At 42.4% G+C, this 14,910-nt stretch overlaps 1 protein-coding gene across 2 annotated transcripts in view; it reads right to left on the reverse strand.

Moving 5' to 3' along the window:
• Nucleotides 1-14,910, reverse strand: part of TAPT1 (transmembrane anterior posterior transformation 1) — a 96,176-nt gene that overhangs the window by 4,632 nt on the left and 76,634 nt on the right. For both annotated transcript variants that reach the window (XM_006872481.1, XM_006872480.1), the window contains 5 exons: nucleotides 10,784-10,864; nucleotides 10,349-10,458; nucleotides 8,944-9,003; nucleotides 6,644-6,712; nucleotides 4,056-4,132 (listed from right to left, as the gene is read on the reverse strand). In XM_006872481.1, the coding sequence (XP_006872543.1) occupies nucleotides 4,056-4,132; nucleotides 6,644-6,712; nucleotides 8,944-9,003; nucleotides 10,349-10,458; nucleotides 10,784-10,864 (397 nt within the window). The remainder of the gene's footprint in view (nucleotides 1-4,055; nucleotides 4,133-6,643; nucleotides 6,713-8,943; nucleotides 9,004-10,348; nucleotides 10,459-10,783; nucleotides 10,865-14,910) is intronic.

The raw sequence follows: 14,910 nt of genomic DNA on the forward strand, positions 1-14,910 counted from the left end.
GCATAGATCAGCGAGTGCCTCCAGTGTTGCATCAGTTTGCTGAAAGATTTCAATTTGTGTTTCATAAATTCCTGGCTCCTTGTTCTTTGCCAATGCCTTCAGTGTACCTTGGACTTCTTCCTTCAGGACCACTGGTTCTTGATCATATGCTACCTCTTGAAAGGGTTTAACATCAACCATTTCTTTCTGGTACAGTGACTTTGTATATTCCTTCTATCTTCTTTTGATGCTTTCTGCATCATTCAATAATTTGTCCATGTTGTTGCTGTTGTTAGGTGACACTGAGTCGGTGCCAACTCATAACGACCTTACACACAGCAGAATGAAAACACTGCCCGATCCTGGGCCACCCTCACTATTGTTGCCACACTTGAGCCCACTGATGCTGCCACTTTGCCAATCCATCTCACTGGAGGTCTTCCTCTTTTCTCTGACCCTCCACCTTGCCAAATATGACATCCTTCTCCAGCAACTAGTCCCTCCTGACAACATGTCCGAAGTATGAGAGATGAAGTTTTGCCATCCTGGCCTCCAAGAGCACTCTGGCTGCACTTCTCCTCACACAGATCTGTTGGTTCTCTTGGTAGCCCATGGCACTTTCAATATTCTCTTCCAACACCATAACTCAAAAGCATCAATTCTTCTACGGTCTTCCTTATTCATTGTCCAGCTTTCACATGCATAAGAAGTTACTGAAAATATCATGGCTTGCTCATCTTACACAGAACTCCAATAAAGCATTAGGCAAATCTGCTGCAAAAGTTCTCCTAAAAATGTTAAAAAATAAAGATGTCACTTTGAGGACTTAGGTGTGCCTGATTAAAAAGCATGGTTATTTTCAATTGCTTTATATGCATGCGAAAGGTGGGCAATGAATAAAGAAGACAACAAAAGAATTGATGCATTTAAATTATGGTGATGGTGAAGAATATTATATATCCTATAGACTGCCAGAAAAATACACGAATCTGCCTTGGTCGAAGTACAGCCAGAATGCTCCTCAGAAGGGAGGAGGGCAAGACTTGGTCTCAGACACTTTGGACACATGATCAGAATGGAACATCTCCAATCTCTGGAGAATGATCATCATGTTTGGTAAAGTAAAAGGTCAGTGAAAAAGAAGAAGACCTCCAAGGAGACAGACTGACACAGTGGCTGCAACAATGGGCCACACATGGCAGGACGATGGTGGCAGTCATGCGGGGCCGGCAGGGTTTCATTCGGTTGTACACAGGACAAGGCCTCTACGAGTCAGAGCTGATGCCAACAGGGATGGCTAAGACTGAGAAAGAAAAAGAAAGTAACAAATGTTGACAAGAATGTAGGGAAATGAGGACTCTTCCACACTGCTGATACATATCCCTATAACGTGATTGCTGAGACACCAATATTCACAGCAGTGAAAAGGCAGAAACAAATGTCCATCAACAAATGAATGGATGAACTAAACGTGGTACACAGAACAGTGTAATACTTTGCCAGTAGGGAATGAAGTCTTGATACATGCTACAATATGAAGGGATCTTGAAGACGTTATGCTGAGTGAAATGTATGACCTCGTTTGTATAATAAGAGAAGAAAAGGCAAATGTAGAGAGATAGAAGTTTATCACTGGCTACCAGGGGCAGGCTAAGGAGCTCTGGTAGCGTAGTGGTTACGAATCGGGCTGCGAACCTTAAGGTCAGCGGTTCGAAACTACCAGCCGCTCCGCGGGAGAAAGATGAGGCTTTCTACTCCCGTAAAGATTTACACCCTTGGAAACCCTGTACAGGGTCGCTATGGGTCGGAACCGACTCGACGGCACTTAACAACAACAACAAACCAGGGGCAGGGGGGCAGGGGAAGAGAAAGTTAATGATGATGAAAAATTGCATTAATTAAGGATAGGGGTGCATAGCCAAATAATTTAATTGCTGTCAATAAACTGGTGTTCAGTGCCACAGCCGAGAAGTGGCTGGGGCGTTTGTAGTTCAAACCGACCTTGTGTTGGTACAGTGCCCATCCTACAGCAGCCAACAACTAAGCTACTATTGTTATTGTTGTTATGTGCCATCGAGTCAGTCCCTGGATAAGTTTCCAAGGAGCAACTGGTGGGTTTGAACTGCTGAGCTTGTGGCTCACAGTGCAGTGCTGATCTTATACACCTGTCAAAATTTGAATTGGAAAAAGTGTGATCTATTTATAACAATGACAAAAAGAAAAAGGTCGCTTCAGAGGCTGCTAATAACCAAACATGTCATGTTGTTGTTAAGTGCTGTTGAGTCAGTTCCAACTTACAGCAACCCTATATACGGCTTTCAAGGGGTGGCTGCTGGGTCTGAACCACCGACCTTGAGGTGAGCAGTCCAATGTTTACCCTACAACGCTACACCAGGACTCCATGGGATTTGATTTATTGGCTTGGAAGTTTAGGGTCATGGTTTCATGGGCAATCTCAACAACTGGCCTAATAATATGCTTAGCAGTGCTCCTGTCCTACCCTCCTTGTTAGCTGTGCAGTGCCTGAGGTCTCAAAAGCTTGCCAATGGCTATCCAAGGTACAATAATTAAGTCTCCATTCATCTAGACTAACAGAAGAAGTGGGAGGGTAAGGTAAGGAGGATACGGAACGTGGATAATTACCTCAGGAACAACTGTCTCCGGAGGCATTAGAACAGAACTGGATGGTGACCTTGTATCATTATTGAATGTTATGATCAAAGACTCCATACAAGAATCCTCATCAGGGGGAAAATGCAAAAGAGAATTTAAAATTCTCATGAACTCTGGACTTTCTAAAATCATGGAGGGTGGATGAACCTCTAAAACTATTGCCCTGAAATGATTTTTAAACCTTAAACAAATCCCCTGAAGTCTTTTTAAAACTAAAAGATAGTTTAGCTTAATTATGGCACTGGACTGCTATCAGCAAGGTTGGTGGTTCAAACCCACCAGCTGCTCCTAGGAAACCCTATACAAGGTCGCTATGAGTCACAACCGACTCAACGGTACAAAACCACCACAGTGTTAAAATGTCTGCCTTGAGCCTACACTCTTCTAAGCACTATCTACACAGAACCAAAGTGACAACAGAAATTCGAAGGACTGGACCGGAACCTTCGGGATTACGTAAATGAAGGAGGCCGACCTCAGAAAGAAAGGAGAAAACGGTTGTACAACTCAAAGAATGTAATCAAGGTCACTAAATGACACAGAAATAGGGGAATCAGTGTATGTTGGCTTTGTGTGATCAACAATAACAAAGTAAATAATTTGGTTTTGTTGTTAAATGATTTTGAATTGGTTCCGACTCAATAGCAACCCTGTACAGGGCTTCCAAGAACAGACTGGTGGGTTTGAACCACCGACTTTGTCGTCAGCAGCAGTCCAATGCTTATCCTATAGCACCGCACCAAGATTCTAAATAAAATACAGAAGAAGAAAAAAAATGAAACATGCCCCCATATTATGACCCAGGCATTCCACATCTAGGCATTTTTTTGAGAAATGAAAGCATGTCCACCCCTAAACGTGACAAGAACATTCAGAGGGCAGCATTTTTTGTAGTGACCCCGAACTGGAACCAGCCCAAATAGCTGCCATAGGTGAGCAGACAAGCAAAGAGGTCTAGCCACACAATGGGGTGGTACTGCTACTCGGCCAAACTATAACAGATTATTGTATCTATCAACATGGGTGAAGCACAAATAATTATGTTGAATGAAAAAAGGCATACCAACAAGAAAAGAGTGCATATTGTATGATTCCATGGATAGAAAAAGACGCTAAGTAATGTGGAATCCGCAGAGAGTAGGTTCATGTTTATCTGGGAGTGGGAGCTGAGGTTGAGTTAGGAGGAATGGATGACAAAGAGGCCTGAGGAAACTTTTGGAGGTGATGTCTAGTCTAGGTTCATTTTCTTGAATGTGGTGATGTTTTTATGGTGCATACATATATATATCTCAAAACTTATCAACTATGGAGTTTATATATGTACACTTGATTGCATGTCAGCTATACCTCAATAAAGCCGTTAAAAACAGAAAGAAAAGAATAGTTCATCTTACCCAACTTACCCAAAATAGAAGAGTATGACACAGGCATAAGACAGGATTCCTTGCACTTTAATTGAGCTTGTTACAACTCTGATGAGCTAGCCAGAAACAAACCAGAACGACAAAGACACACACACAAGACAGAAGACCACAAGTGATTAGTTAATGGTTCCGTCAGGATGTCCCTGAGACACACCCACTCTCATGGAGCCCTGCCTGACGCTGACCCGGGCTGGGCAGACCTGAATTGCTCAGGCAAAGCTAGGGCACCGTGGTGAATGCTGGCCCCTCTGGAGTCACACTGGGCACATTCATGAACGGCACATTTACTTCAATCTAAAGCAGACGCGGATCAGCAATTTCTCAAATGGAAAATTGTTTGGAGAAGTGCAAAAGACTTCTTGCTACACATTTCCTTCCCAGTGCTAGACACAGACTCTGTATCCCTGCTTTCCTCTTTGACTCTGGCACCTGAAGAGCCTTCAGTGACTTGCAGGAATCACTGAGAAAAGGAAACTGAAGAAGGGTGGAACTTGTAAAAAACCTACCTACTATGACAGAATGAATGACGTAAAGGTCAGAACGTTTTTGCCTCTTGGATAGTGATGCTCCAACACCTGTTACTACTAAGTCGCTTAACAGCTACAGTGACAACACTGTCAAGTGTTGCCGAGTCGGTTCCGACTCATAGCCAACCTGAATTGGGTTTCCCAGGAACAGCTGGTGGGTTTGAAGAGCCGACCCTGTGGTCAGCAGTTCAGTGCTTACCCTACAGTGCCACAGCAGGACCCCTTTGGGGTCTGCTGGATAAGTCTGTTGGGACCTGCCAAGGGTCAATATTTACATATTATCAATATATCTGTGGCACTACATTAGGGCCTACGAGGACTGTGTGTGGAAATAGATCAGGGACAATAATTGGGCCTATCTAGTAATGTCTAACTGCTGTGGTTAAGTGCCGTCAAGTCGGCATCAACTCATAGCAACCTCTGTATATCTTAAATAACTACCGCAATATACGTTTAAAAAATGTTTTCAATAAAAGAACAAAAGTAGGGGATTTGGCTGTAATGTGTTCACTAATGTTTCCTTATAAAACCACTGAGTGGAAGCCCGCACCTGTTCCAAATCTCTTACAGGGAAAAGGCATGTTAATGTGACTCCAGGATTGTATTCACGGATATAAAACATACCATTTCCATATTGAAGACACTTCATTTTGATCTATGATAATATTAGGCAACTTGAAGATGGTAGTGGTGGTGGTGGTGTGCCGTGGAGTCGGTTCCGACTCACAGTGACACTGTATAGGGTTTCCGAGGCTGAAAAACTGTATGGGAGCAGAAAGCCTCATTTTTCTCCCACGGAACAGCTGATTAATTTTGAACTGCTGACCGTGAGATTAGCAGCCCAACTCATAACCACTACGCTACCAGAGCTCCTTAAGATGGAGAATCCCAAAGTCTCATTTCCATGGGAACTTGATAATAAGATTTTTTATCACCTTTTTTGGGATATAAACCCATTTAAGATCTAATGCAACAATGTTCCTAAGGAAACTGCAATCCTTGGGACCTAGTTGAAGAATGGATTACTGAGGCCTCAGTGTCTTCCTCCTTGAGGTACCCACATGTCTGTCCACCACAGCTACGGTGACAGTTTGAAAGTCTGTGAGAAAAGTATTGCAAAAGAAAAACCCACTAGATCACTGTGTAATTCAATAATCTGCTTAGAAAATTGAGGAAGTTATACAGAGTGTTTTTGTTACTCAATTGTTAACATCTTTTGGTTTTAACAAACTGTTAACACTCATCTAAAGAAGAAAACAAAGACTGGAAGAAAATGGAGAAATACGAAGTTAAAAAGAGTATCATTATGAACAAAGCTTTTGGCAAGTGGGTCAGGAGACAAATTAAGTCAATCATTTTTGGGCAAAACAGGAGCTATATTCCAATTCCACCATTTAACCAACCCCTTTTTCTTGATTAAAAACAGTCAGGCAAACCTAGGCTTACCATCCAACTGCTGGAATCAAGTTAACCTTAAAAAGTAGTAATTACAAAGGATACAAAACACTTCACCATTTGGACAAACGATAATTTAATTTAACCTTCTTATTTAGTTCTAAATGTTTATTACTATAAATTGTATTGTGTACCTTTACCCATAAATCATTATGTGTCTTTTAAATAACTTTTTCATTAGGATAAACTCCTAGAATTGGAGTTACTGCGTCAGAGCATAATCGACAGTGTTAAATATGCTCCAAAAATGTTGGGTTAATTTCTCTTTCCACCAGTAGGGAATCAAAGCCCACCACCAGGGACTGTCATTAAAAGGAAAGATCTTTGCCAAATGAATCAGCAAAAAAGCATACTCTCATTGTTCTGAAAGGTCTTAGCATACCAGTTCCCTAACACCACTTATCTACTGGGTGGTTCAGAATTAGAAAGGATGATGCTGTCATTTAAAACCATTGTTTCTTCTAAGTAATTTTATCTTTTATTTTTATATCAAGTCTTTTTATAAACAAGCATATTGATAACCCACTTACTCATATTTTGTAAAAATGGTTATAGCATAAAAAGGGAAGGAAAGTAGAGACTTACTAAAACAGCCAGTGGGAGAGGAATGAACCCCATCCTCCGTGCCACAGAATCACTGTAATCAGTATACGCCTGGAGAGAGAAAGGAGACAACGACTCCGACTCAGTTGAAAGAATGTTTGAAAAGTTATCAGGCTCCTAGATTCTGAGACCAGAAGAGCTAGATGGGGCCTGGCTACCACGACCACCTGCTCTGAAAGGATCCCATTAGAAGGTCCTGGTTAGAGAGGGAGAAAATATGGAACAAAACTCAAATGCATAAAAAATGACCAGGCGAACTCATCACAGAGAGACTGGGGAACCCCCGAGATTAGGGGCCACCATTCAGGTCTGGAGCTTAACTCACCCCCAACGCTCAATTGTCAGCCAAGCAACAGACAGGCCTACGGGGGGGGGGGGGGCGCAGCAGCACTAGTGAGCTACGCACACCTTAGAACGGTCAACCGTGTTAGCCCAGGACAAAATTCAGAGTAAGGGTTAAGAGAAGAGGAGGAATGGAAACAGCACAGGTAGGCAGTTACACAGAGGGAACAATGAGGGAGACGAAATGACGCGTGGATGGTTTGTTGGATAGAAAACTGATGATCTGCTCAATGAACCTTCATTGAATCCCCAATAAAAAAACTCACCCCAGGGTCTCCTTCATAAAATAAAGAAAGGCTTATTCCCAAAGGGGATTCTATCAACAAGTATAGGGGCTAGGATTTAGGACTCTATTTTTTTTTGGGGGGGGACGACACACACAATTGAATCCCTAAGAGAGGGAGAGCAGTAGGTGGGAAGACAGGCACAGCTAGCACTACCAGCCAGGGCTGACTGCTGCACAGGTTTAATCCACTCCCCACTCAGGAAACTGAGGCTAGATTGTGACAAACAGTGCCCCTGGGCACGGAGAACTGCAGCAATGCCACAATGAATGCACTTAGATGGCAAGGCCACAGAGAACCACATCCCCCAGTCACATTTAAAAATCACAATAAAGAGGATAAAGAGAAAGCTACAGAGAACGGGAAAAATCGAGTGTCCTGACTCATCAGAGCAAAAACCAATAAAGAATTAGAATGTCCTGAGGACAACAGACTGAAAAACAAAGGCTTTATGCTGCGCAAAACAGTCACCAAAGGGGACCGACCACTAAGACAAAAAGCCAAGGAAAGGTCTCCATTAGAAAATGATGGCTGCCAGGGGTGGAGGGGGAGGAAGGGTAAATACCTAACTAAAGGAGCTGCTGCTTGCCAACCTGGACAGGGTTTCCAAGGAGTGGTTGCGGGGTTTGAACTGCCGACCTTGCGGTTCAACCTGACCTCATGGTGCAGTGCTTATCTTACAGCATCACACCAGGACTCCAACTAGAGGATATACATATAACTGATAAAGGGGGAGACAGTTCAAGAAGAGCAGCAAAAAATGAAGAAGGCAAAGGAACATACTGGAAGGAGTATTTGAATTACAGGCAACAGAGGTAACTCCTGTTACATACACAATCTTGCACTAACAATGGTCTCCTGGGATGGTGGCTGGAGGGTCAGCAGTTAAAACCCACCAGCTGCTCCTTGGAAACCCTGCATAGGGTCACCATGAGTCAGAGGTGACTGGATGGCACTTAACAACAACAAAGTAATGACAATAATCTGTGAGCAGATGTACAGACAGACACGCAAGCTGGACAGGTATGGGAAGGAGAAGGAGACTATACCCAAGCATATGTCTACACATTCTCTACGCTGTAGATAGACCAACGGATACAGTAGAATATCTGTTAAGTGTAGAGCCGATTCTGACTCAGTGACCCTGGAAGGGCTTTTGAGGAGCAGCTGGTGGTTGGAACCACCGATCTCATGGTTCGCAGTCCGGTGCTTATCCTACAGTGCCACAGCAGGACCCCTTAGGAGAGCTTACAGGGGACAAAGTTATGGAAACTTCTTTGCTATCACCAAACACCTTGAGGGAATGAGGTGGGGGTGGGGGCTAGGCAGTCCTGCTCACTCAGCACAGACTCTAAACAGGTGAGAACTCGAGCAAGAAGAGAACCTGGCACCCACGACCTCACTTAGTAAAACACTGTCAAGATCTAACTGTTGATACGAAGTTTTAAGTACCAAGCTGTATAGCCACGACAATGCTGTAAAAATCACGCACTATTGGAAGTGCTGAGCATTTAAATGGTTGTTACTGTGCAGCATTTGCAGTACAGGGCTGAGGAGGAGGAGGAGTTTCTGCAGCTTTTCCTTAATTAAAACGCCCTGCTGGGAGGAGACCACCATGCAGTTCCAGTCTGACTGTGGTTTGGATACAGTGCTCACATTTTTCTGTCGGCTGCTAACAAGGTCAAAAGCAAGGCTGGCTCTGTATTCACTGTAGACCTAAAGATAGATAAAAACGAAGTATTAAGTCACGCAGTGCAAAAAGGCAATGTGCAAGGATTCTGACTTTATAGATTAAAAACACTCTGTGTATGCAAGTAATGGGCCAGGAACAAGGTCCACTAATTCACCATGGGTTTCACCAGACAGCTGGGCACACTTTTGTGAGGTGTTTTCCTCTGCTAAAGGTCAAACAGTGCCTCAGTCCCATGACCACTCGGGAACTGTCATGCTCACACGTCTTTAAAACGTTTCTCTTTCCAGTTTACAGAGGGAGAAACAGTCAATGATTATTATGCTAAGTTTTAGAATTTGTGGGAAAGTAGCTATTCTAAGAGGTATAATATTACAAGAGATAATAGATAATATAGCTGACTGCAATATAAAACAACCTTTGTTTCATCAGATATTTTCAACAAAAAAATATAAGGCTCTCATCTTCTAGAATGTATTAGGCACTTATTCGTGATCACAGGAAAAAATGCCAATTTTAAAATAGATTTTAAAAACCCACCCAGATTGGATGGGCCCCCTTCTTCAAAGCTATTGCCCTCAGATCATCTGTAATCTGTCTGTACTCTGAAACTATTGCTTGATGTCATCTTTACAGTAAGGAAAGGCAGCCTGCCTGGAGCCCAGCGCTGTGTGAAAGAGTCAGCTGTGTGAGCGGGCAACCTGACAACAGCGACGAGAGAGGTTAGGCGAGAGGCTTAGGGGCACGGACTTTACATTAAAGGTGATGCAATAATTTGGAAAAGGCCTTGGAGAATGGTTGTACCACTTGAAGAATGTAACCAATGCCACAGACCTGGACCTGTAGTGACAGTTGAATTAGTGCAGGGCTTAATGGTGAGTTGATTTTCACCAGAAATAACATTTAAAGTAAACCCAGCCAGAGATACAAGTTTGGATAGTCTAATTTTATCCTTAGAAACAACAGGTCATTTGCTGTTGTCGTTAAATGCCGTCATGTCAGTTCTGACTTAGAGCAACCATGTACAGGGTTTCTAAGGCGGCAAATCTTCATGGGAGAGGAAAGCCCAGTCTTTCTCCTGCTGAGCCTGGAATCGTGGACCAGGCGGTTCAGATTCCAGTGATTAAGGCAGCGTTAACAGTTAGCAATGAACTCAACTACTTCTTTAGCCCCTGTACCAGGACAGTTTAGTAACTAAAATAAAATACTTCCATTAGTGAAATCAGTTTTAGAAATTTAAAATTGTAATCCTAACTTTAAAATAGTACTAATGTGTCATTTTTGTGAATGCAGCAAATCTAAACTTTGTAGTCTACAAGTTCACAATCCTACGTCAACTCTAGAGACGGAACTGCTGATTAAGACACATACATCGGCAGTGATGTCATTGAACTTGGTGATGAATGCATGCTTTACAATGTCCACAGCAATTTCTGATGCAATCACCATGCAGACATCGGGAAACAACACCCAGAGGTGATCTATAAATGGGAGGGAAAAAGCGAGACAATTAATTCTCTTAATGTGAAGAGATTCCACAATATTACAGGTAATAATATTGCTGTGAGAAAACAAAATTCTACAATTTAAAGGCACTCACTTCACGGTATGTTGGCATGGGTGCCCTATAAAGCTAAGACAGCATCACAGCACAGAGAATTATTCTATGGAAAAAGTTATTTCCATGACCCAAACACTAGACCTGACTGGGAGTTCAGGTGATAATTCACTTTAGTCCATCTAAAAGAATGATCTATGGTTCAAGAGTAAAATGACAAAACACTGTATTGGTTAAGAGTCAGTTACCTGGATTCCAAGAAAACTGTTCCATGTTTCGTAGACATACTATTAGCAAAAGCACGTAATTTGTGAATCGTTCCTTAATATCTGGAAAGAAGAACTCCATATTAGTACTAATAGTGCCTGTACAATAATGCTATCTTTTTAGTCAGAACATGGTACAATTATTATTATACTATATATAAAATGTCTCTGTATAAGAATATATTAAAATATGAGTACAGACAGGACAGGATGGTGCTACATCGATAAGCTGTTTACTTTCCTTTGCGGCATGAACTCTACTATGGGAATTCCACTTTTCTATACATTTCCCAAATTTTTCATATTCATAGATTCCCCTAGTGACCTCTGGAGAAACAGGTCAACCAGTTTCATCTTATGGAAGAAAAAACAGAAGTAAAGAATACACTTTGCATTATGAATTGAGTGATGCTTTACAGAGCAGATCATCAGTCTGACATTCAACAAAATCATCCACCTGGTTTCATTACAATGACTGTCATGCCTCCACATACCATCAGTTAACAGTATTGACCTCTACTCACTTGAACCCTTACCTTCCTCCCTGTACAATAGCACTTCTTAGAGTCATGTATAACTTAGGGGAGAAAGCCCTCAAAAAGCAGGTTTCATCAGCTTCTCCAAGGGAGAAAGATGAGACTTTCTGCTCCTGCCTTGGAAACACTATAAAGGTCTACAGGGTCGCTTGAGTTGGAACCAACTCAACAACACTTAACAACAGAACTCAAAGCAAAACCCTAGTTTGAATAAATTCAATAAAATCAAATAATTGAATCCTTGCTAAATGCTAGTTTATACATTTCACTTTTTTTTTTTCTTAAATGTTTTATTGTGAATTATGTGATAGTTTACATGGGAGAACATTAGTTTTACATTCATTCTATCATATATCGTCTCATTGCCATGCTTACAATTCCCTCCATGCAATCCTTCCCCTGTACCCCCTAGGTCTTCAGCACACAGTCACTTTCCCTCTCTGGATCTAAAGTCCCCAGCTGCTCCATCACTCCACGTCATCATCTCTGGCTCCATCTCAGGCATCACTGCTTCTCTGGGTAGGGTCCCACTCTCTGCTCTTCTCCCTTGATGGTCCTAGGGACCTCAGCTCCTAGACTGAAAAGTTAATCACTCCCCTCCTTGCTATAAAACATCTATCTTTACATTTCCGACCCTCACAAAACAGTCCTGATAACAATTATTCACTATTGTATCACAAGAGACCCACCCGTCTGCATTTTTCATTGCATCAGTCCCGCCTAGACAGATTGAATACTACTCACTGGAGATTCTACCTTCCTCTTGGCCCTCTGGGTCTAGGTTCCCTCTTGAAAGCTTGTAAGCCAGTCACTTCTTGCCTTTGTAGCCCCCTGCCCCGCCCCCCCATTTTGGGTAGCCAATGTCCAAGTTGCCCATCCCTGTCTACTCTGTGTGTGGAAGGGGTGGGGATGATTCTTCCTGTAAGGATTTATTCCCTCTTTTGAGTTACTGCTTCCATAGGTGTAGGTCAAGTTCATTAAATTGTATGAGAAAACTTTTTTTTTCCCCCTCTTCTTTTTACTTCTGGTTGAGCACTGATCATCCAGTCACTGAGGCCAGGATAAGTGGGTATTATCTGCAAGTGTGGGTGCTCTTATGCATATGCCCTCTCTTCTTATCAGCTGGATGCTTCACTCTCCACTCTAGTCCTCTGTGGCTATGTCATTGACTCTGGGCCCAAGAGTTCCCAGGTCTTGCCACACTGCTGGTCAACCAGGTCTTCACTCAGATTCACAGAAGTCTATTGAACGTTGTAGGGCTTAGCTCACCGCTTCATTGCTGTTTTTCCCTCACTTCCCCTTACCGGTGTTGAGCGTGGTCACCAATCACGGTGTGTATTCCCACTGAGTCTTAGTCTTGGAAGGGGGTTTGCACTGAGGGGACCCGACCACTAACCTTGATGTTTCCTGGGCAAGCAAGTTGCTTGTTCTTGTAGTAACAGTCGGTCTGCCTATGTTGTTTTATATTTTTCCTGTAGGTCTTTCTTTCAAGAAGTATCTTCTGTTCTTCTAGCCACTCCAGGTTGGTCTGCTTGTCCTTTCAAGTGGGAATTTCCCATCTCTGGAGATCTGGATATGGTTCAGGCTTCCACCTATAGTCTTATGTATTGCAGAGGCTCGGCAGGAAGCCTCCTTCACTGGGCACGTTATATATTTCACTTTTGATGCTTTAAGTTTCGCACAGAATCTAAGATACCATGAAGAAACGGAATGAAATAAATCCACTTCTGTAATAGGTTCGGCCTGTGTCTTTAATTTGGGGGTTGTAGCTCATAGAGTAACCCATCTCAAAGCTTCTTCACGCTGCACGGCCATCTTTCTAGGATTCTGTTAGCACAGTGATCCCTGGCCTCACCCATACCAGTCAACTGTGGTACCTCCGAGAGCCCTCAGCTTCAGGATGAAGAACTACAATCTCATCTTCAAATTCTTTCATGGAACCGCCTGCTGCGTTTCCGTATAACGAAACAGTATGTCCTTTGATTCCGTCACAAACCCTCAGCTCTCTATAGGTGAGCTGGCATCTTCCATGTGCACCCTTGGTAGCTAGCACCCTCTTCTCCAGGATAGCGCAGCTCCTAGTCCTTTCATGCCATGGGCCTGGCCTGATTCTTTATATCTCTTAAAGCTTTGTGGGCACAAATTGCTCATAATTATGAAACTGCTGAGGTATTTCTAATGAAATACCCTGTTTGGGATGAACAGGGAGGCTCACATGAAGAGGTAACAAAATGGGAAAAAGGAGTTTATGGGCTTCTGAACTACAGGCAGTGCCACACTTCCAATGGGGTTCTGTTCCAGTGACTTCATAGGTGTTGGTTCTGATGGTAAGTTGAAAGCTTCCTGTTTTTTTTAAAACCAGTTTTCACTATTTTTGCCTTTGGGATTTGGAAACACTACATACAAGCTTCCAGATACGATGACATCAGCAAGCTCTGCGCTGCCACACTGTCACCCATAGGGTGTCACTAAATAAACAGGAACAACAAAACTAAAAAGGACGGTTGTAAGCGCCGTTTGTTGTAACTTGAGTATGTCCTAAGTTGGGGACTACCTGTACACATTTTTACTAGTTCTAGGTCACAGGTACAATTTATCTTATGACTTCCAAGAGGGGTATCAGTTGGAGGGGGCTAAGAGAACTGCTCTATAATAATTTCCATCGACACTGGAGACACACTGTTGCTGGCCGTTGTAGGAGGCTGTAGAGTTGATTCTAACTTGCAGTGACCCCGTGTGACAGAGTTTTGTTGGCTGTCACCTTTACAGAAGACGTTGGACAGGTCTTTCTCCTGAAGAGCTGCTAGGCGGATTTGAACCATCAACCTTCTGGTTAACAAGCTAGCTCTTAATTAGTGGGCCTCCAGGGCTTTTCCGGTTGCTAACGTACAGCTGACCGTAGAATTCCAGTCATGGGAATGGCAGTTTTCAGTATGTATTTAGTTGGAATTCTATATAGTTCTTCACAAAGCTGCATTACCTGTGTGCTAAATCCTTTGGACTTGGACTTTCATAAATGATTTTGACCAAGAAATGCACTTGCTTCTGAACCTCCCTGTGAGTATGAGTACATACTGACTTGATTCATTACAGAATTATCTGGAAATAAATTCTAAACCTAACTTTATGAAGAACACGAGTCAAAGAAAATCACTAACGCTATTTACACTAATCCGATCTGAAAAGAGTTGCCAGGACTCTTGGATAGAAGTTAGTTGTTAGGAGAGAGGAAACCTGCAAATATTTCAGTTATGATACTGATAAAAAGCAAAAACCTCAATCCATTATGAGGGATGCTTTAGGCAAAACAGAATTTACAAAAGCAGATTACTTCAAAGTACTACAGAGATCCATAAAAAAAAACCCTGATAAATCCTAAGACAAATGTAACTTTAAAATCTAAGGGATGTGAAGGACAGGGAGTTTAAAGATCAAAAGAGAAAAAAAAAACAACCTTAAAAAATTAATATATAACTCAGCTACTGACTTATCAATGTAATGATGAAAATGGGGCTTAATATATAATTCAGCTACTGACTTATCAATGTAATGATGAAAATGGGGCTATTAAAA

This window comes from Chrysochloris asiatica, unplaced genomic scaffold (genome assembly GCF_000296735.1).
Source record: "Chrysochloris asiatica unplaced genomic scaffold, ChrAsi1.0 scaffold00200, whole genome shotgun sequence".
Classification (NCBI taxonomy): Eukaryota; Metazoa; Chordata; class Mammalia; order Afrosoricida; family Chrysochloridae; genus Chrysochloris; species Chrysochloris asiatica.